The sequence below is a fragment of the Aulonocara stuartgranti genome (genome assembly GCF_965226115.1).
Source record: "Aulonocara stuartgranti genome assembly, chromosome: 12".
In the NCBI taxonomy this organism is placed as follows: Eukaryota; Metazoa; Chordata; class Actinopteri; order Cichliformes; family Cichlidae; genus Aulonocara; species Aulonocara stuartgranti.
This window is the reverse complement of record NC_138948.1, coordinates 24,541,292-24,565,499: the sequence shown is the minus strand read 5'-3', so window position 1 is coordinate 24,565,499 and position 24,208 is coordinate 24,541,292. Positions and strand designations below refer to the sequence as shown.

At 38.6% G+C, this 24,208-nt stretch overlaps 1 protein-coding gene across 1 annotated transcript in view; it reads right to left on the bottom strand.

The window, feature by feature from the left end:
* antxr1a (ANTXR cell adhesion molecule 1a) overlaps positions 1-12,642 on the bottom strand; it is a 30,473-nt gene extending 17,831 nt beyond the window's left edge. The window contains exons 1-9 of the mRNA XM_082556153.1: positions 12,114-12,642; positions 9,568-9,639; positions 9,403-9,474; positions 8,785-8,866; positions 8,584-8,617; positions 7,684-7,763; positions 6,986-7,054; positions 6,402-6,482; positions 53-113 (exon numbers count right to left, since the gene is read on the bottom strand). Coding sequence (XP_082412279.1) covers positions 53-113; positions 6,402-6,482; positions 6,986-7,054; positions 7,684-7,763; positions 8,584-8,617; positions 8,785-8,866; positions 9,403-9,474; positions 9,568-9,639; positions 12,114-12,271 — 709 coding nt within the window. The 5' untranslated portion in view covers positions 12,272-12,642. The remainder of the gene's footprint in view (positions 1-52; positions 114-6,401; positions 6,483-6,985; positions 7,055-7,683; positions 7,764-8,583; positions 8,618-8,784; positions 8,867-9,402; positions 9,475-9,567; positions 9,640-12,113) is intronic.
* Between the last annotated feature and the right edge of the window lie 11,566 nt (positions 12,643-24,208).

Sequence of the window (24,208 nt, the reverse complement as noted above, 5' to 3'; positions counted from 1 at the left end):
CCTAATATTATAATGAGTGGCCTGAGGAAGGTGAACTAGAATAAAGTTTTACCTCCTGCACAGATACTGGATGGTTCTGCTGCCAGGATCTCGATACAGGACTTCTTGAGGATCTGAGGGACACATTGAGATAAGCACTGTGGTTTTCCTGCTGTCCATCTTTCTCTCGTGGTCATCTATTTCTTTCCATTTTGAATGGCCACTTTGAGCCAAGTCCACTTTTATGTCCTTATTAAATAAACTTTTGCTCCCATTTACATCCTGCAGATGTACAGTATTATCAGTGTTGGGGAGTAACGGAATACATGTACTGCCGTTACGCAATTAAAATACAAAATATGAGTAACTGTATTCCGTTACAGTTACCGTTTAAAAAGGTGGTATTTAGAATACAGTTACTTTGTTGAAATAAATGGATTACACAGCGGTATTTTCCTGTTTCATATCGCGGGTCAGGACCAATGTTCCCTCTAAGCTGCACACGTGCGCAATTGCGCACTGCTGACACGGTCTCTGCGCACAGAAAATCTGCGTTGCGCACAAAAAATCTAACCTGAATTGAAATTAAAATGAATACTTTAACAATTCTGTTTTGCAGTGTTAGTCAGTAAGTGACTGGCTGCTCCCATATGGGATTAGAACGATGCCACCTTATCCCATAGTCCAGCCAATAATGCGATTCACATTCACACATACGCAGCTAATCAACGTCGTTGACAGGCTAACATACTACACAGGTCAATGACTAGATTTTTTTTTTACATTTTCATTGTAAATGGGCTAGAGCAGTTAATTAAAAGTAGTCTAACATAAATGTAAACTCTGGCGTGACCACAGTGGACACGTCTAATGTTGCTCACAGTGGTCCAAGGGACCGCTCAGGGAGTTTGTGTGTTCGCTCAGACACGTGAAAAATTAGAGGGAACATTGGTCAGGACTGTTTGGGTTTTGTTTGACAGCTATGTTCCAGGCGCAGCATTATGGTTGCCATGGTTAAAGGGTGACGCGCGCTCTCTCTGCGACTATGTGTTTCCTGGGTGAGAGAGCCCCTTTTTGTTGTTGTTGTTGTTGTTGTTGTGCTAAGCTAATAGGCAGAATGCTACAGTCATAGCCCTAAAGAAAGTAGCCTCATGGGCAGTGTAGTCCGTGCTGCAGGGAGAATGGACTGCCATTCCAGTTATATGTCTGTGAGCGCAAGGAGGGAGAAAAAGGAGAGTGGAAAAGTACGAGTTGTCATAGAGCAGAAACAGGAGCTGGAAGCATGTAAATATAATAATAACCACTGCAGCCAAACAGAGTGCCTGACGAGCCCAGTTGTAAGTAAGCTATTAAGACTCGACTGTACACCATGTTGGTGTTTTCCTCCAAAACAATAAGTTCCGTTGGAGCAGCCTTTCAACGCCTCTCTGTCTCAAACTTGACCCAGACAACAAAGTAAAGCTAGGTTTCAGCTATGAGCCCGACACGGAACCCGACGTATTAGCCAGAGGTCCCTTTACTACGGTTCGGAGCCGTGGACCTCCAGCAATAGTAATAAATCACACAGCAATAGTACATTCATGTAGTTGTAAAAAGCATGATACTATATTAAGTAATGCAAAGTATTCAGAATACGTTACTGTCATTGAGTAACATAACGGAATACGTTACAAAATACATTTTGGGGCATGTATTCTGTAGAGCTGGGCGATAGAACGATAACGATATGTATCGCGATATAACTTTTACTCGATAGAGAAATTAAGCTATCGCGATAGACCTCGCCGCTCTTGTCCTCAAAAAAAAAAAAAAAAAGGTCAGCCAATCCAAATTAAGTAGCGCAGAGCCGCAGCGTCACGGCCGCAGCGTCACGTCGCGTGACTTGTTACGTACAGCACAAGTGCCAAGCCGCACGTGTGTTTGTTTGGGAAGCAGCCAGCGGGTAATGGAGCCAGCGCGTAATGGAGGAAATGAGTGTGCCGACTAGAAAAATCAACCGAGCGTGACCGAAGAGAAAACAGATGATGGTTCCAATGCCGGAGAGATTGTCAAACGGAAGAGCCATAGAAGTTCCGTAGTGTGAAGGTATTTCGGCTATTTCAAGTCTGACAAAAATAGAGTAGCGTGCACTGTAAATTGTGCCGAAAGCAAGTCTGGAAATACAATAAACTGGTGCATGCGTCACACTGTGCGCCACGTTATTGTTTCGGTGAAATGAATTTCTACAAGACTGTTACTGTTAATTCTACTCTCTGCAGTGTTTAAATGCTTACATACACACACAGTTACTGTCCGTCCACACTTACGACTCGGTTCTGCTTCTATGCCCCAGCTTTGTTTACTTTTTCCCACCGAGGCTTCTAGACTTCTGATTGGCCAACATTTAGGCACGGTTAGGAATCTAGCGCCACCTGCTGCTTTGGCATGTTCATAGCAGCGTTTTCCTTCATTTCTGCCTTTATGTGTGGACGGGATTATTTTTTAAAACGAAAATGGAAAATCTCCGTTTTCAAAAATACCCGTGTACGTGTGGACGTAGCCTCGGTCTCTGACTGGAAGCGCTAATTCGTCATTCGGCTTTTGTCAGACTAAAGTAACTGTTAAAACTGTTTGAAAAGCTCAGCTATACAACAAGGAGAGATTGAGAATTTCCTTTTAGTTCTCAGTTTATTTGATATTGACAAAAGTTAGTCAGTTTTGTCTGTTCTTCTGTAAAACAAACTAAGATTTATTTTTAGAATTAATATTTTGTTTCTAAGTGGAATTGACAATTTAGTCTGTTTCGTTTGTCCTATTTTGAAACTTAAACGCTTTAGCGGCTGCCTTTTGTGTAGTTTGCAATATTTGCCTTTATTTATCTGAAAAAGTCTCATGTTCCTTAAGTACATCTACCCTGTTGAACTTATTATGGGAAATAAATATTTAAATAAAAACAAGCTGCTGATTATTTAAGATAAGATAAGATAAGATAGAACTTTATTAATCCCTCGGGTGGGTTCCTCTGGGAAATTCGATTTCCAAAAAAGCACAGCACCGACAGAAGTTACAGAGTTATACACACACACATATATATAAATACAGAGACAATATAAATAAAATATACGAAGGGGATAAATAGAATAAATAGGAATAAAAATAAAAATACAAGTGAATTGCACATTTCAAGTATTGAGTCTATTGCACCGTTGACTATTTACAAAAGTATTGCACAAAAGGTATTGTACAGTGAGGTGAAGAGGCACTACAGCTTAGTTGTTCCCTCCTTTGTCCTCCTGTTTCCCCTCCCTCTCCCCTCCAGAGAGGAGTTAAACAGTCTGATGGCGTGTGGGACAAAGGAGTTTTTAAGTCTGTTAGTTCTTGTCTTTGGGAGAAGCAACCTGTCACTGAACAGACTCTTCTGATTGTTTATGGCCGTGTACAGAGGATGCCTGGCATTGTCCATAATGTCCATCAGTTTCTTTAATGTCCTTTTCTCTGCCACTGTCACCAGAGTGTCCAGCTTCATGCCGACCACAGAGCTAGCCCTCCTGATCAGTTTCTCCAGCCTGGATGAGTCCTTCTTTGCTGTGCTGCTCCCCCAGCACACCACAGCATAGAAATAGAAATATTTCACATTTTACTTGTGAGCAACGGCACATTTAAATCTTACAAATATAGTTATTTGGCTTATATCGTGATAGATATCGTTATCGCCTGAAATGAAAAAAACATATCGTGATATGAAAAAATCTCATATCGCCCAGCTCTACTGGAGAGCAACAAATATATATATATATATATAATACTCAGTGTTGGGAAGGTTACTTTTAAAATGTATTCCACTACAGATTACAGAATACTAGAGCTGGGCGATATGAGATTTTTTCATATCACGATATGTTTTTTTCATTTCAGGCGATAACGATATCTATCACGATATAAGCCAAATAACTATATTTGTAAGATTTAAATGTGCCGTTGCTCACAAGTAAAATGTGAAATATTTCTATTTCTATGCTGTGGTGTGCTGGGGGAGCAGCACAGCAAAGAAGGACTCATCCAGGCTGGAGAAACTGATCAGGAGGGCTAGCTCTGTGGTCGGCATGAAGCTGGACACTCTGGTGACAGTGGCAGAGAAAAGGACATTAAAGAAACTGATGGACATTATGGACAATGCCAGGCATCCTCTGTACACGGCCATAAACAATCAGAAGAGTCTGTTCAGTGACAGGTTGCTTCTCCCAAAGACAAGAACTAACAGACTTAAAAACTCCTTTGTCCCACACGCCATCAGACTGTTTAACTCCTCTCTGGAGGGGAGAGGGAGGGGAAACAGGAGGACAAAGGAGGGAACAACTAAGCTGTAGTGCCTCTTCACCTCACTGTACAATACCTTTTGTGCAATACTTTTGTAAATAGTCAACGGTGCAATAGACTCAATACTTGAAATGTGCAATTCACTTGTATTTTTATTTTTATTCCTATTTATTCTATTTATCCCCTTCGTATATTTTATTTATATTGTCTCTGTATTTATATATATGTGTGTGTGTATAACTCTGTAACTTCTGTCGGTGCTGTGCTTTTTTGGAAATCGAATTTCCCAGAGGAACCCACCCGAGGGATTAATAAAGTTCTATCTTATCTTATCTTATCTTAAATAATCAGCAGCTTGTTTTTATTTAAATATTTATTTCCCATAATAAGTTCAACAGGGTAGATGTACTTAAGGAACATGAGACTTTTTCAGATAAATAAAGGCAAATATTGCAAACTACACAAAAGGCAGCCGCTAAAGCGTTTAAGTTTCAAAATAGGACAAACGAAACAGACTAAATTGTCAATTCCACTTAGAAACAAAATATTAATTCTAAAAATAAATCTTAGTTTGTTTTACAGAAGAACAGACAAAACTGACTAACTTTTGTCAATATCAAATAAACTGAGAACTAAAAGGAAATTCTCAATCTCTCCTTGTTGTATAGCTGAGCTTTTCAAACAGTTTTAACAGTTACTTTAGTCTGACAAAAGCCGAATGACGAATTAGCGCTTCCAGTCAGAGACCGAGGCTACGTCCACACGTACACGGGTATTTTTGAAAACGGAGATTTTCCATTTTCATTTTAAAAAATAATCCCGTCCACACATAAAGGCAGAAATGAAGGAAAACGCTGCTATGAACATGCCAAAGCAGCAGGTGGCGCTAGATTCCTAACCGTGCAGAAATGTTGGCCAATCAGAAGTCTAGAAGCCTCGGTGGGAAAAAGTAAACAAAGCTGGGGCATAGAAGCAGAACCGAGTCGTAAGTGTGGACGGACAGTAACTGTGTGTGTATGTAAGCATTTAAACACTGCAGAGAGTAGAATTAACAGTAACAGTCTTGTAGAAATTCATTTCACCGAAACAATAACGTGGCGCACAGTGTGACGCATGCACCAGTTTATTGTATTTCCAGACTTGCTTTCGGCACAATTTACAGTGCACGCTACTCTATTTTTGTCAGACTTGAAATAGCCGAAATACCTTCACACTACGGAACTTCTATGGCTCTTCCGTTTGACAATCTCTCCGGCATTGGAACCATCATCTGTTTTCTCTTCGGTCACGCTCGGTTGATTTTTCTAGTCGGCACACTCATTTCCTCCATTACGCGCTGGCTCCATTACCCGCTGGCTGCTTCCCAAACAAACACACGTGCGGCTTGGCACTTGTGCTGTACGTAACAAGTCACGCGACGTGACGCTGCGGCCGTGACGCTGCGGCTCTGCGCTACTTAATTTGGATTGGCTGACCTTTTTTTTTTTTTTTTTTGAGGACAAGAGCGGCGAGGTCTATCGCGATAGCTTAATTTCTCTATCGAGTAAAAGTTATATCGCGATACATATCGTTATCGTTCTATCGCCCAGCTCTACTCTCCAGGAACATACTCTCTTTAACCGTGAACATCAAGAGGACGATTCATGATCAACTGCCCCTTTCACATGAGTGAGAAGTAGCTGCTTTCAACTTGCCATTAATCTGCTCCAGATGTAATTCAGCTGTCTGGCCCTTATTTCTGCTCAACAAATCCCATATCCCAGTGACATCAGCACATTCACAGCAAACTAATTCAAATTTTTCATCCTAGCATTCAAATGGAAAACACTGAGGTCAATCTTAAGAGATACAGGACATACTTTGTGTTTATCAGTCACACTAATCAAAAGAAGGAAAGTCACAGCAGGTTTTCCTGGAATTCTGTCTCTGTCCAGAAGGACTCGTTTCCTGATATTTGATCAACATGTTTATGGATTAAAGGGGAGGTCAAGGGAGAGATTATATAAAGCCTATTAAAGCAAGAAGATCTCCGTTGACTTTTCCTGTGTCTGAAAGTCCTGATCATAACACGTCACACGGATGCCGAGCGTCTGTCTGATGTAAACATGTAGAACTGAAATGCTTACTGAATCGATGACTCCTTGCAGAGCCTCAAATCCATCATTTACAGGGAAGACGTGGTCTTTACTATCAGCAATGTTTGCCAGCTAGAGAGAAAACAAATTACTGTAATCAAAAGAGACAAGTGGCACACTTATTCATCCAAGATTTCCATTCAGACATTGTCCCGTGGCATAACATAATTACACAACTTCCTTAAAATAAAACAGCTTCAACGACAAACAAAGGAGGCAGGGGGAAAGTCCTCTTCACTTGGCATGTTGCAGTGATTAGGAAACCAAGCCTTTGGATAAAGCTGCATAAGTTAAAACATATTTCATGTCTTTGCTGGAGTACTTAACTCACTTGAATATGTTTGCTTCAGCTGTCCATGAACAGAGACAGTGACACGGGGTTTAAATTACTTACAGTTATGACTTTATGTGATGTCAAGCACTTAACTCTTTAAAAACGCTAGTTTCAGGATTTTCAAAATAAGGTTTGGATTTCCAGAGCTTAAATTTTTACAGCAGTGCTATCCATTTCTCTCTCAAGTTCAGGTGCCATAAGCCAGTAAGGTTCAGACTAAAACTTAAAAGCATACACACACCTGTGTCTCATTGAAGTCCTTCACCCCCACGCAGTAAACTGAGGCACCCAGACTTCGGGAGCGGTTGGCCTGTCAAGTACACACACAGATTTACAGCAAAAACAGGAAGACCTGGCTTCAATTACACCTCTGCATTTCACAACACCATCCACAACAAACCCAAAAAAGGCTTGTTTTTATCTGGCACTTGGAAAAACTCTTTAAAAGAAGCCAGGCACCATCATAGTTCCACTTAATAATATTAATCACGCATGATGTAACATTCGAAACGTCCCTCAGATGCCACAAAACCAGACAGAACACATAAGTCAAATTTCCAGTTAATATGTTTTTGGTGTTGACATCGAGAAACAACCTAAGACCTCCCACAGCTTCCAGGAGGAACATTTCCAGGAACACCATCCCCAATGTCAACATGTGTCTGAAGCAACTAAAAGCTGATTAAAGCCTGTGGCTTTCACACGCCTTCGCCTGCAAAGTCTGAATGATCAGAGGAGCAGCTGAATTATTAGAGGCCAGAGCAGATGCGAATGCGAGCTCTGATGTATGAATGCTCTGGCCCCGCTGTCTGACTAAAAGATGAGGATCAAAGTGGTGATGTACAGAATGGCAGTGTTTGATCTGGTCCCACATATGTTTAATCGTTTACATATTTCACCTGGTTGTGAAACACGTGTGACCTATTTTTTTCCTCTCACCTCCCTCTCAGCGTAGAAGAAAAGATCTTCGTGTAACTCTCCGTCCGTCAGAGCTATGATAACACTGGCAGTGCGATAACCTGTGAGCAAAAAGAATACAATCACCCCTGCTGCAGTTTTACTGGCCTAGCAAATGAAATACTCTAGCTACATACTTCAGATATACAAAGTCAGATATACAAACTAACATGATATTTGGCATCCTCCATATATAATTCCCTATATGCCTGTATGTTGTATCGTTAACATGACCCCACTCTACATCCCCACAAAGTTTGATCAGAATTCATCCAAAAATTTCCAAGCTATCGTGTTTACAGGCATAATGACACAAACGCATGCACGCGCTACCAAAACGTCGCCCACCTTGACTGAGCTAACAGAACACTGTTTGTAGTTACATGATCTAAACCTTAATTGTTGTAATTGCATATCTCATTCAGTCTAAATCAAATCACATGCATCTAAAGGCCTCCTAAAGGTGACCTCAAGTCAACGAGCAAATGTAAACCATAACTAAAGCCACGACTGTTGGCTCTTTCCGAGGCTTACACTGAAGGTTACCTCTTCCCCTGAGCTCTCAGCAATAATTGTGTTCTTCTTTGTCAAGTTGTTTATTGTGACTAGTTTATAGGCCTGGACCAGTAACAGCATCATTAAAGCACACACACACACAAGGACAAAAACGGCAATTTCATGTGGGAGCATCACATAACAGTGTTTTTTTGCTCAGACTCTAATTATCTTGTGACCCCTTTGACCTCCTGTCCCTAAAGTCGGCAACATCCATTTGAGTTCAGTAAAGCACAGAAACAGACAAAACTTTCATCCATTCACAGGTTTTGGTAAAAATTACACTTGAAAAATCTGCAGCGCACTATAAGGAGGAATAAAACACACCTTCTATGTTTCCGTGGTATATCTGCTCACTGGCCTGCGAACAATAAAAGAAAAGATCAATTAAACACGCGTAAGCCCAGTAGAATGCAAGGAATGAGGGAACTCCTTGTGTCTCTAACATTTCAGTCATCTAGTGCTCTGAACTGCGCGGTGACTGTGCTGCAGCTGAAGCAGGAGGTGCCAGCTTGAAGGTCCACTCACCCTCATGATGCCCAGATGCATGAAAGTGTCTCCTCCTGGTCGAACCAACTCAAGCTCCTCCAGTCCTTTGCGAATGCGTTCCCTGAGCGGACACGCAGAAGACAAGGGAATATCTAATCTAACTGAAATATTTATTTTGTCAGATTCATTTCTGAACATGGTTTTGCATAAAAACCAGATACTTTAGGGCGTGGCGACAGGATAATAGCTTCCATAAGGGCAGCATTTTGAGAAAATGCAAGCAATGTGTAACAGATGAATAAACTGGAATGGTATTGGTGTGTGTTGGCCTGAGACACTTTTGCACAGACAGACAGGAAATGAGCCTTTTGTAGAGTAAGATCTACAGGAAACACTGAAACATTAAAAGATTGGATACATAAACTGTCCGCATCGTGTCAAACACCACATGATTAAGTATTTATGCAGACTCTGCAGAGCAAAGGAAAGTATCTGTCTGGAATCTCTTCTTGGTCATAAAAATCATAAGCGCATAACTGTATGTGACCTCAGTCCAGATCTGGTATTACGCTCATTCCTTTCAGCTGGATGGCAGAAAATTAAAGGATTAGGACCAGTTTTTGGTTTTTGTTTTTGTGGAGGAGGAGCTGCACCCACCTGTCTTCTGTGAGCCTCATTAAGATCTGTCCCTCAGTGGAGAACACAATGAAGGACATCCGCAACTGTGGGCTGGAGAAAAGACAGGAGAAAACATTCATCTGTCATCATTTCTTGTTACAAACTTTCCCACAGATTCTTGTTACAACACTTTTATTTCTTTACCTTATGAACTTCTGAGCTAAATTTTCAACAAAGTGATAGATTTCAGTCCAGTGATGCTGCACGCTCCCAGATCTGACAAGAAAAAGATCAAATTAATATGATGATGTGTTATTTAAAATCGCAGCTGTGCATCTAAACTACATGACCTCTCCTCTGGCAGTAGCCCAAGGCAATAATTTAAAACAAAAAAAAAAAACCCTAGCACTTTCAGACAGGTGCAAGACCAAGTCTTAAAAAGACCCCAAAGCACCTGAAATTATACCACCATGTCTTTTGAGTCTTTTGTATGTTGTTTTGTCTCCATAAAAAATTAACTTTATGTCTGTTTTAATCTTTGTATGTCACTGTGAATTATGGTTCGTGGTCTCTCTTCTGTTGTTTGTGTCTCTTTCGGGTAACTGCGGTCATGTTTTTGAAGCTGTGCATCTGTTTGTATTTGTGTCTCTTTCTGTAGCCACCGCCCCTGACATTGGGGGCCCTTGTGTCTGTGCCCAGGGGGGAAGGAGTGCTTACAAAGAAAACAGCTGACTTGAAAGAGCCTGCAGAATAAATGCTTTGGAGAGCCTGGTGAACTTACTCTACGAAGTAGTAATGATCTTCAAATTTCTAAAATCCTCTTTGTGCACCTGTAGTTACTTTAGTCTTACAGTCATCAAAATACACTCACAATAAGGCTTCGTTAACCCTGCTGCATAATAACAGCTGATCAGTGTTTCTGTTTAATCATCTTGAACTTTGTTCTCTCTTTACTGTCACAGTTTTTACTTACTTGTCAGGAAATAAAAATCAGGAGATCAGGGAGGGATTAAATGATTTAGCAGAGAAGCTGTTTTGTATAGTTATCTCATTATTCAGTTATCTGTATCAATATCAGTACACAGCTACAGTTTTTTTGGCTGATAACGCCGACATTTTGTGAGCCTAGATGTCTTTTGAATGTGTCACTGCTGATTTTTATCACGGCTTTCAGTGAAATTGTGTTTTCATAACACACGTATTTTTCCATTGTCACCATGACACAAGTCCCAGCACAAACATCTGAGCCAACAGGCTGAAACACTGGAACATCTGGACCAAGTGGAGAAAGGCAGCGCAGAGAGAAGAGGAGAAGAGAGATCAGGCAGATACTGTGAGAAGACAGTGAGGGCAGGTGGAGGACATCGCAGCTAAGAGGCAAAGTGAAGTCCCACCTGGAGAGGAGACAGAAATTTAAAGGAACAGCTAATGCCCGACAACAAATACTGCCAGGGTGCACCTGTAAACCTGTGTCTTTGAAACATGGCTAATGCAAACAGTTGCTCACTCCTGCATAAGTGCCTGATTTTTCCTCTAAGAAATAGCAGCATGTGCCTGGACTTGGCACTGAGAAGTACTGTAGGACAACTGGAAAATCTCTCTCTGCCTCTGCATGTAGAGACTCTCTAAACAATGGAGCTACAGAAAAATCCACCAATTAAAAACTCCAAATAAAAAAAGAGTGGTTTAATGAGTTGGATCTTTTTTTTCTTGGCCTAGTTGGCCAAGAAGTTTGGCATGTGGTGATATTATAATAAAAACAAGTCGTTTGAAACCAGGATTTAAAAATACAAATGTCAGAAGGTAAGTACTCTGCTATAGTCCAAAGGCAACTCCCTGAGCAATTTAAGCATCGGTTCTAGAGAGGCTATGTGCTGATTTACCTTAAATATTATTAGTTATTACCCTAAAAGGATTAGTTGGGAAAATTCTAAATTTGCAGAGCATCAAAATTCAGGTTTAACTTATCAATGTATCATGTGCTGCCTGCAGAAACCTGCAAAATGAAAAGAGTCCACGACATGCCCCCTCCAAAAGACTGTCAACTGTAATTGTGATAGATTATTGTGGGAGGTTCGTGCCACTTTGCAGATTTGTACAGCTGTCTTTGCTGCACTGCTGAATGAAAAACAAAGATAACTCAAACTGAGCTTAGATAAACAGGGAAATGGATTCTAAATCATGACCTGTGTCCAAATAACTTTATCACAATGACTCCCTAAGATACACAGAATTTGAAAATCTGAGAATATGAAGAAACATAATTATCAAGACAAGCTTTTCACTGGCTAATGAGGTACGTATGTACACCAAACACAGCACTGTGACTGCAGCTGACAGTTAAATGGAGCAACAATCACAATAATGAAAACATTGCATCATTAACCCATTTTCCTGCATTGCATGACGCCAGACTCATAATGATACCAAATGGGATGATGACATCATAAAAACACTTGGCAAAACCATGATTTTATTGCTGCAGGGGACACAAAAAGCACAATTCTTTTATGCATAAAGTAAATATGCATTTTAAACTTCGTGCATAAGTATGATTTCATAACAATGCATAAAATGTTTAGCTAGAGAACTGTCTTAAGTTTTCAGGGTAGGAAGAAACTTTAGTGGAGGTAGAAACAAAGACAGACACCAAATTGTTTCGTCAACAAACGCTTCTTCCTAGATTTTTAAAAAAAATTATGAACTCAGTTATCGATAGAAAATCAGGTAATGTCTGTCAGTTCACTCACTTATCCAAAACAAAGTAGAGATCAAAGCCTCCAAAGCACGAGGATGACTGAGGTTGCCTCCTGTCCTGATTCGGTCCAGCATTACCAGCAGTAAGAACGACCAGCGCAGTCCCAAACACCACTGGCAACCAGGAGCTTCTCTTCCAGCACAAAGGCATTATTCCAGAAAAAAAACCAAAAGTCTCATAAACATCAGATGATGAAGGAAACCAGCATCGGTTATTTTCAAAGTTTTAATCCTCCTGCAGAAACTTCTTTCAGTTCTGCACGGATCCTTGAAGTGTAAAAAGCAATGATCCAATAGAGAGCAGCGAGCTTAACTCAGAGGGTGAAGAAGAGGAGAGAGACAAAGCACGAGTGCTATGGAGCTCACTGTTGTTGGGACCCTCTCATCAGTGGTTCCAACACAGTATTATGTAGAGATGAGAAGAGCCCCATGCACCCTCCCACTGATATTTGCTGTTTTTGTAAAGGGCAAGGCCATCCAGCAGAAAGATCCACAAACCCTAGAAGTCTAACTCTTTTCATCTCTCTCTCTCTCTCTCTCTCTTCCTTTCTAGAATATGATGCGAAGAACACAATGCAGAGCAAATACTGGAGTCTGCTGCCCTATCACACCATCTAGTGGTGATCAGTGACTGCCTTTATATAATTCACCCTTTATAAAGAGACCACAAATATTGTGGAATCAGTTCATGGTGTCTGATTCCTTGTGTGCTGGAACGTATTACACACGAAAACCAGGAGCTGCAGAAACCCAATAATGCTGAAGACACATGCAAAGAATTTATCTTGGTTTCATGATGCAAAGAGAAAGTTACTGTCACATGTGATCATGTGAACAACAAGAAAGAAAGATAACATTAAGGAGAAGAAGTAAAACTAGCAACACATTTAGGTGACATCTGCATAACTGTGAAGACCGTGTAGACCAATTTCTGATTTCCATAAACAAAGTTCATTCATCAAACTTGAAGCGATAGTTACCGTGACAGTAGATTAGATGTTGCTAATGGCTTATGCATGAAGACACGAAGACTGTTGCCGTTGTTGCTGAATGCTGACCCCTTGTGGGCTCCAAAACATCAGTGAGCTGCACAGATGTTACCTACACACTACTAACTTTTACTTACCCCAACTGAATCACAACCTTTTGGATGTCTGTGTCACATTGGAAGCCATTACAAATACACCAAAGGACCAACATTGATGGTAACAGTTAGCTTTAACTTCACTTGAGATTCTTGAGTTTAGACATTTGAAATCCATAATTCCACTCAAGTGATCTAAAGAATATGAGCTTTCAGTATTCATCCAGAATTTTTTTTGTTACTTTAAATTTTCTTTTGTCATTAATCAGCTTTTTCTTATGTACATTTAAAGATGTTCAGCTATTTCCAACTTTAAAACTTCTTCTTTTCAGCTTTCAACAGTTCTGCACTTTGGCTTTCAGGACAATGATTTGGTGTATTTCAGCTCATTTAACATTTTTTTTCATCTGATTAGAAATATTGACAAACTATATCCAATGCAGCCTAGATATAAACCTTTGCTTCACAGACCGTGAATTACATATTTTTCCCCCTGAATCTCAATTGTTTTGTTTGTGTTGTATTTTGCTATACTACCATATTCAGTTGCAGACTACATCTCATTGTTCCACTGCAACAGGTATGACTTACTTTTATCTCTAAATTCAACCGGCTTACAGCCACTTATCATTAGAGAATACTGACATTTGAGTTGAAGCTGTCTTTACGTCACATTTATATGGCAAAACCACCAGTTGTTTACTTCCAAAGGTCATTGTACATGCAGTTGTTAAAAGGAAAGCGCCCTGCATTAGAAACACAATATTCACTCTTCAAAACTCTTCAGATCTGACAAATCAGACTTCCACAATGGTGAGTTTTATTTTTGCCAGTTCAGAAGAAACTCAGTTAACGGCTGATTTTGACAGGCTAAAGTAATGACAACATTATTATCAAGTGTGATGTTTACTGGTAATTAAATATACATAAGTACTTTGATGGTGCCTAATCAAACTGCAATTTTCCCCCCAAAGAAATACTTGGCTCTGGCTCTGCTGCTGTGCGCTCTGCTGTCACTGACAAATAGTCAGTGCTTTGTTAAGCCTCAGACATATGGTGAGAAAAAAGGAATAATACATACTGAAAGACATAAAGTATATTCTTTGTGCACACACATAAACATTGAAAAATGTTCATGATCTTTTTTTCACTCATAGGTATGACCCATTGTAAGGATGATATGGATGAGACATGGCATGCAGTGGGATCTAAATGGAGAAACAGTAAATGCTGGGACTGTACTTGCCAAGGATGCTGTGCTGCGTAAGTACATTTATTACTGTTATTTAAGTGGAGGAAAACATTAGTCATCTCGACTTTACATAATACACTGTTAACTGTGTTAACTTTACTTTATTGTCACAGGTATGCCACCCCACGACAGTTCCCCGACGACTGTGTGTCAGTGTTTGACTCAAAGAGATGTGAATATGTAGTGCACAAGAGAGATAACCCAACAGAACTATGCCCAATTTTTGCTGCAACGGGAAAGTGATTCAATCAATATTTAGACTCTTGAATAAAAATCCATAAATATGTCTTTGGTGAGTACCACTGAATGCAAAAACAACTAAATGAAATTATTAAAAGAAAAATGTTGGTGGTGATTCTTTTTATTTAGTCATGACTGCTATCGCCTGTCTGAGTTTGTCTTATACCCACTTCTTCAACAACTCTCTGACACTTTTTTTGACTCAGCTATCCCAACTTCCATTTCCACCCCAGCTCCAAAGTCCAAGACAGAGATCTCTCACTCTGTCACCAAATACACCATCCCTTCAGCTATGAGATGAGATGTCTCATGAAGCTCTGATTTATTTGTTCTTGGTGTTTATCTTCAGTCCCAGTTAGTTTATTCAAACACATATTAAGCTACACTGTCAGCTTGCTATAATGCGGAAAATGGGATTAAGACATTTTCACCCAATCTGAGTACTCGGTGTCATGGTTCTGGGTCTCTGACCCTGTGTGGAGAGGTTGTTGGACTTCGAGGCTTTATTTATTTGTATTATCTCTTTGTTTTGTGGTTTGGTTGGGGTTTTACATTTAGTGTATTTAGTTCTCTTCCTTTAGTTTATTCCTCCCTCAGTGTTTATCCTTTCTTGTCTAGGCTAATGTATTGTAATTGTGTTCATGCAGATGTCTGTGCGTCTCTTCAATTATCACTTTTCTTGCCTCCTCCGTGTTGTGTGGTGAAGTCTCTGTCTAAGTGTTCAGTGTTTTCATGTTTTAATTACTTCCTGTCTTATTTTGATAGTCCCTCACTGGAAACAAAACATACCTGTAATAGTAAAGCACAGTGACAACTCATCATGTGATATCAGAACTGAATATCTATTTACCTTGAAGAAAGAACTAAATCATTTTCCAAAAAATGCTGCCTGACCTTTGAAATTAAACACAAGGGAGGGGTGGTCTATCCTACTGCCCGTAACTTCCAGTAAGCTTGTACGCTTGCATGCAAACTGTGTTTGTTTAAACTTGGCATATCAAGTTATTTCTCAGATTTAAAAGAAATAAAGAAGATCTGAATATTTGTTGATTTGACTGTTTAACTAATTCTTAAAATGAGTACAAACTAATAGAAAAACGACTTTCTCGAGCACCAATTTTGGTTGTTTGCTTTTTGAGACATTTTGACCTCTTCCACATGTATGTAGCGAATCTTCCCATCTACATCTACATCCAAAGGTGTTTAAAAGGAACAGTCAATTGTTGCTCAGACTGTTGCTTTTCAGCTCTATCAAATCTGACTTCCAGGATGGTGAGTTTCATTTTTGTTATAGTTAACAGTTGTTTTGTACATTTCTGACAGGCTAAAATTATATAAATTATGGCAATAAGCAGCAATTTTATAAAACTTAATGTTTACTGGTAATTAAATGTACAGAAGTAATTACTTAGATGGTGCCTAATCAAACTGCAATGTTTGCTTTCCTCTGAAGAAATATTTGGCTCTGCCGCTGTGCGCTCTGCTGTCACTGACAAATAGTGAGTGCATCAACAAAAAAATTAGAACCTGGTAAGAAAAAAACAGAAATAACAGACAGAGATAAACATACACTCACATTTTTTTAGTTCAATAGGAACTGTGCCAGAATAATATCTATCTATCTATCAACCCATTGTAAGGATGACAATAACAATTGGCATGCAGTGGGATCTAGATGGAGAGCTAATTGTTGGGACTGTACTTGCATGTTGCCGTGCCTGAGTGTTCACATTAAATTACTGGTATTTAAATAGATGGAAAAATCAATTATATTTGACTTTACATGATGCACTGTTAACTGTGTGTCTTTTGCGTTATCACAGGTGTGCCACCCCACAACGGTTCCCTGATGACTGTGTGTCAGTGTTTGACCCAGAGGCATGTGAATATGTAGTGCATAAGAAAGACGAACCAACAATACGGTGTCCAGTTTTTAGTGCAGTATTGAAGTGATTTGTTTTTTATGGCGTTCTGGAAGTCTGAAGATGGGTGTTTCATATAAATGATGCCTTTCATATCACTTTCGTGCCATTTTTCAAAATGCCTGTTAGTCGTTTTAGATTCTTGAACAAGAATTCATATGAAACCAACTCTCAGTCACTTTTTCAGCTCAGGCATCTCAACCTTCAGTTCCACAGGCAGAGATTCTTGAGTTTAGACATTTGAAATCCATAATTCCACTCAAGTGATCTAAAGAATATGAGCTTTCAGTATTCATCCAGAATTTTTTTTGTTACTTTAAATTTTCTTTTGTCATTAATCAGCTTTTTCTTATGTACATTTAAAGATGTTCAGCTATTTCCAACTTTAAAACTTCTTCTTTTCAGCTTTCAACAGTTCTCCACTTTGGCTTTCAGGACAATGATTTGGTGTATTTCAGCTCATTTAACATTTTTTTTCATCTGATTAGAAATATTGACAAACTATATCCAATGCAGCCTAGATATAAACCTTTGCTTCACAGACCGTGAATTACATATTTTTCCCCCTGAATCTCAATTGTTTTGTTTGTGTTGTATTTTGCTATACTACCATATTCAGTTGCAGACTACATCTCATTGTTCCACTGCAACAGGTATGACTTACTTTTATCTCTAAATTCAACCGGCTTACAGCCACTTATCATTAGAGAATACTGACATTTGAGTTGAAGCTGTCTTTACGTCACATTTATATGGCAAAACCACCAGTTGTTTACTTCCAAAGGTCATTGTACATGCAGTTGTTAAAAGGAAAGCGCCCTGCATTAGAAACACAATATTCACTCTTCAAAACTCTTCAGAACTGACAAATCAGACTTCCACAATGGTGAGTTTTATTTTTGCCAGTTCAGAAGAAACTCAGTTAACGGCTGATTTTGACAGGCTAAAGTAATGACAACATTATTATCAAGTGTGATGTTTACTGGTAATTAAATATACATAAGTACTTTGATGGTGCCTAATCAAACTGCAATTTTCCCCCCAAAGAAATACTTGGCTCTGGCTCTGCTGCTGTGCGCTCTGCTGTCACTGACAAATAGCCAGTGCTTTGTTAAGCTTCAGACATATGGTGAGAAAAAAGGAATAATACATACTGAAAGACATAAAGTATATTCTTTGTGCACACACATAAACATTGAAAAATGTTCATGATCTTTTTTTCACTCATAGGTATGACCCATTGTAAGGATGATATGGATGAGACATGGCATGCAGTGGGATCTAAATGGAGAAACAGTAAATGCTGGGACTGTACTTGCCAAGGATGCTGTGCTGCGTAAGTACATTTATTACTGTTATTTAAGTGGAGGAAAACATTAGTCATCTCGACTTTACATAATACACTGTTAACTGTGTTAACTTTACTTTATTGTCACAGGTATGCCACCCCACGACAGTTCCCCGACGACTGTGTGTCAGTGTTTGACTCAAAGAGATGTGAATATGTAGTGCACAAGAGAGATAACCCAACAGAACTATGCCCAATTTTTGCTGCAACGGGAAAGTGATTCAATCAATATTTAGACTCTTGAATAAAAATCCATAAATATGTCTTTGGTGAGTACCACTGAATGCAAAAACAACTAAATGAAATTATTAAAAGAAAAATGTTGGTGGTGATTCTTTTTATTTAGTCATGACTGCTATCGCCTGTCTGAGTTTGTCTTATACCCACTTCTTCAACAACTCTCTGACACTTTTTTTGACTCAGCTATCCCAACTTCCATTTCCACCCCAGCTCCAAAGTCCAAGACAGAGATCTCTCACTCTGTCACCAAATACACCATCCCTTCAGCTATGAGATGAGATGTCTCATGAAGCTCTGATTTATTTGTTCTTGGTGTTTATCTTCAGTCCCAGTTAGTTTATTCAAACACATATTAAGCTACACTGTCAGCTTGCTATAATGCGGAAAATGGGATTAAGACATTTTCACCCAATCTGAGTACTCGGTGTCATGGTTCTGGGTCTCTGACCCTGTGTGGAGAGGTTGTTGGACTTCGAGGCTTTATTTATTTGTATTATCTCTTTGTTTTGTGGTTTGGTTGGGGTTTTACATTTAGTGTATTTAGTTCTCTTCCTTTAGTTTATTCCTCCCTCAGTGTTTATCCTTTCTTGTCTAGGCTAATGTATTGTAATTGTGTTCATGCAGATGTCTGTGCGTCTCTTCAATTATCACTTTTCTTGCCTCCTCCGTGTTGCGTGGTGAAGTCTCTGTCTAAGTGTTCAGTGTTTTCATGTTTTAATTACTTCCTGTCTTATTTTGATAGTCCCTCACTGGAAACAAAACATACCTGTAATAGTAAAGCACAGTGACAACTCATCATGTGATATCAGAACTGAATATCTATTTACCTTGAAGAAAGAACTAAATCATTTTCCAAAAAATGCTGCCTGACCTTTGAAATTAAACACAAGGGAGGGGTGGTCTATCCTACTGCCCGTAACTTCCAGTAAGCTTGTACGCTTGCATGCAAACTGTGTTTGTTTAAACTTGGCATATCAAGTTATTTCTCAGATTTAAAAGAAATAAAGAAGATCTGAATATTTGTTGATTTGACTGTTTAACTAATTCTTAAAATGAGTACAAACTAATAGAAAAACGACTTTCTCGAGCACCAATTTTGGTTGTTTGCTTTTTGAGACATTTTGACCTCTTCCACATGTATGTAGCGAATCTTCCCATCTACATCTACATCCAAAGGTGTTTAAAAGGAACAGTCAATTGTTGCTCAGACTGTTGCTTTTCAGCTCTATCAAATCTGACTTCCAGGATGGTGAGTTTCATTTTTGTTATAGTTAACAGTTGTTTTGTACATTTCTGACAGGCTAAAATTATATAAATTATGGCAATAAGCAGCAATTTTATAAAACTTAATGTTTACTGGTAATTAAATGTACAGAAGTAATTACTTAGATGGTGCCTAATCAAACTGCAATGTTTGCTTTCCTCTGAAGAAATATTTGGCTCTGCCGCTGTGCGCTCTGCTGTCACTGACAAATAGTGAGTGCATCAACAAAAAAATTAGAACCTGGTAAGAAAAAAACAGAAATAACAGACAGAGATAAACATACACTCACATTTTTTTAGTTCAATAGGAACTGTGCCAGAATAATATCTATCTATCTATCAACCCATTGTAAGGATGACAATAACAATTGGCATGCAGTGGGATCTAGATGGAGAGCTAATTGTTGGGACTGTACTTGCATGTTGCCGTGCCTGAGTGTTCACATTAAATTACTGGTATTTAAATAGATGGAAAAATCAATTATATTTGACTTTACATGATGCACTGTTAACTGTGTGTCTTTTGCGTTATCACAGGTGTGCCACCCCACAACGGTTCCCTGATGACTGTGTGTCAGTGTTTGACCCAGAGGCATGTGAATATGTAGTGCATAAGAAAGACGAACCAACAATACGGTGTCCAGTTTTTAGTGCAGTATTGAAGTGATTTGTTTTTTATGGCGTTCTGGAAGTCTGAAGATGGGTGTTTCATATAAATGATGCCTTTCATATCACTTTCGTGCCATTTTTCAAAATGCCTGTTAGTCGTTTTAGATTCTTGAACAAGAATTCATATGAAACCAACTCTCAGTCACTTTTTCAGCTCAGGCATCTCAACCTTCAGTTCCACAGGCAGAGATTCTTGAGTTTAGACATTTGAAATCCATAATTCCACTCAAGTGATCTAAAGAATATGAGCTTTCAGTATTCATCCAGAATTTTTTTTGTTACTTTAAATTTTCTTTTGTCATTAATCAGCTTTTTCTTATGTACATTTAAAGATGTTCAGCTATTTCCAACTTTAAAACTTCTTCTTTTCAGCTTTCAACAGTTCTCCACTTTGGCTTTCAGGACAATGATTTGGTGTATTTCAGCTCATTTAACATTTTTTTTCATCTGATTAGAAATATTGACAAACTATATCCAATGCAGCCTAGATATAAACCTTTGCTTCACAGACCGTGAATTACATATTTTTCCCCCTGAATCTCAATTGTTTTGTTTGTGTTGTATTTTGCTATACTACCATATTCAGTTGCAGACTACATCTCATTGTTCCACTGCAACAGGTATGACTTACTTTTATCTCTAAATTCAACCGGCTTACAGCCACTTATCATTAGAGAATACTGACATTTGAGTTGAAGCTGTCTTTACGTCACATTTATATGGCAAAACCACCAGTTGTTTACTTCCAAAGGTCATTGTACATGCAGTTGTTAAAAGGAAAGCGCCCTGCATTAGAAACACAATATTCACTCTTCAAAACTCTTCAGATCTGACAAATCAGACTTCCACAATGGTGAGTTTTATTTTTGCCAGTTCAGAAGAAACTCAGTTAACGGCTGATTTTGACAGGCTAAAGTAATGACAACATTATTATCAAGTGTGATGTTTACTGGTAATTAAATATACATAAGTACTTTGATGGTGCCTAATCAAACTGCAATTTTCCCCCCAAAGAAATACTTGGCTCTGGCTCTGCTGCTGTGCGCTCTGCTGTCACTGACAAATAGTCAGTGCTTTGTTAAGCTTCAGACATATGGTGAGAAAAAAGGAATAATACATACTGAAAGACATAAAGTATATTCTTTGTGCACACACATAAACATTGAAAAATGTTCATGATCTTTTTTTCACTCATAGGTATGACCCATTGTAAGGATGATATGGATGAGACATGGCATGCAGTGGGATCTAAATGGAGAAACAGTAAATGCTGGGACTGTACTTGCCAAGGATGCTGTGCTGCGTAAGTACATTTATTACTGTTATTTAAGTGGAGGAAAACATTAGTCATCTCGACTTTACATAATACACTGTTAACTGTGTTAACTTTACTTTATTGTCACAGGTATGCCACCCCACGACAGTTCCCCGACGACTGTGTGTCAGTGTTTGACTCAAAGAGATGTGAATATGTAGTGCACAAGAGAGATAACCCAACAGAACTATGCCCAATTTTTGCTGCAACGGGAAAGTGATTCAATCAATATTTAGAGTCTTGAATAAAAATCCATAAATATGTCTTTGGTGAGTACCACTGAATGCAAAAACAACTAAATGAAATTATTAAAAGAAAAATGTTGGTGGTGATTCTTTTTATTTAGTCATGACTGCTATCGCCTGTCTGAGTTTGTCTTATACCCACTTCTTCAACAACTCTCTGACACTTTTTTTGACTCAGCTATCCCAACTTCCATTTCCACCCCAGCTCCAAAGTCCAAGACAGAGATCTCTCACTCTGTCACCAAATACACCATCCCTTCAGCTATGAGATGAGATGTCTCATGAAGCTCTGATTTATTTGTTCTTGGTGTTTATCTTCAGTCCCAGTTAGTTTATTCAAACACATATTAAGCTACACTGTCAGCTTGCTATAATGCGGAAAATGGGATTAAGACATTTTCACCCAATCTGAGTACTCAGTGTCATGGTTCTGGGTCTCTGACCCTGTGTGGAGAGGTTGTTGGACTTCGAGGCTTTATTTATTTGTATTATCTCTTTGTTTTGTGGTTTGGTTGGGGTTTTACATTTAGTGTATTTAGTTCTCTTCCTTTAGTTTATTCCTCCCTCAGTGTTTATCCTTTCTTGTCTAGGCTAATGTATTGTAATTGTGTTCATGCAGATGTCTGTGCGTCTCTTCAATTATCACTTTTCTTGCCTCCTCCGTGTTGCGTGGTGAAGTCTCTGTCTAAGTGTTCAGTGTTTTCATGTTTTAATTACTTCCTGTCTTATTTTGATAGTCCCTCACTGGAAACAAAACATACCTGTAATAGTAAAGCACAGTGACAACTCATCATGTGATATCAGAACTGAATATCTATTTACCTTGAAGAAAGAACTAAATCAATGCTGCCTGACCTTTGAAATTAAACACAAGGGAGGGGTGGTCTATCCTACTGCCCGTAACTTCCAGTAAGCTTGTACGCTTGCATGCAAACTGTGTTTGTTTAAACTTGGCATATCAAGTTATTTCTCAGATTTAAAAGAAATAAAGAAGATCTGAATATTTGTTGATTTGACTGTTTAACTAATTCTTAAAATGAGTACAAACTAATAGAAAAACGACTTTCTCGAGCACCAATTTTGGTTGTTTGCTTTTTGAGACATTTTGACCTCTTCCACATGTATGTAACGAATCTTCCCATCTACATCTACATCCAAAGGTGTTTAAAAGGAACAGTCAATTGTTGCTCAGACTGTTGCTTTTCAGCTCTATCAAATCTGACTTCCAGGATGGTGAGTTTCATTTTTGTTATAGTTAACAGTTGTTTTGTACATTTCTGACAGGCTAAAATTATATAAATTATGGCAATAAGCAGCAATTTTATAAAACTTAATGTTTACTGGTAATTAAATGTACAGAAGTAATTACTTAGATGGTGCCTAATCAAACTGCAATGTTTGCTTTCCTCTGAAGAAATATTTGGCTCTGCCGCTGTGCGCTCTGCTGTCACTGACAAATAGTGAGTGCATCAACAAAAAAATTAGAACCTGGTAAGAAAAAAACAGAAATAACAGACAGAGATAAACATACACTCACATTTTTTTAGTTCAATAGGAACTGTGCCAGAATAATATCTATCTATCTATCAACCCATTGTAAGGATGACAATAACAATTGGCATGCAGTGGGATCTAGATGGAGAGCTAATTGTTGGGACTGTACTTGCATGTTGCCGTGCCTGAGTGTTCACATTAAATTACTGGTATTTAAATAGATGGAAAAATCAATTATATTTGACTTTACATGATGCACTGTTAACTGTGTGTCTTTTGCGTTATCACAGGTGTGCCACCCCACAACGGTTCCCTGATGACTGTGTGTCAGTGTTTGACCCAGAGGCATGTGAATATGTAGTGCATAAGAAAGACGAACCAACAATACGGTGTCCAGTTTTTAGTGCAGTATTGAAGTGATTTGTTTTTTATGGCGTTCTGGAAGTCTGAAGATGGGTGTTTCATATAAATGATGCCTTTCATATCACTTTCGTGCCATTTTTCAAAATGCCTGTTAGTCGTTTTAGATTCTTGAACAAGAATTCATATGAAACCAACTCTCAGTCACTTTTTCAGCTCAGGCATCTCAACCTTCAGTTCCACAGGCAGAGATCTGGCAATCTGTCACTCACCAAATAACAGACGTGGGAATTATTAAAGGAAAAACACATAATTATTATACTTTGGGAGACTTTTCAAGTACCTTTGCTTTACTTGAGTATTTATTAGTTAATATTTCTGAGTATTAATAGTATTATTATTTATTCTGAAAACTTTTCACTTATATTCCCTACATTTTTACACAAATATCTCTACTTTCTATTGCTGTATATGTATCTGTATATGATGTGAAGTTATGGGTTTTTTTCTGGTTTAAAGATTTTTTTAAAAGTATAAACAGCACACCTGGCAATATGTTGTTTAATTCAGCTCTGCAAATTCATAAAGAGGAGTAAACCTCAGCAGTGTATCAGTGTAGATTTTCACAAAGAAAATCTACTAGAGTTCATGGAAAT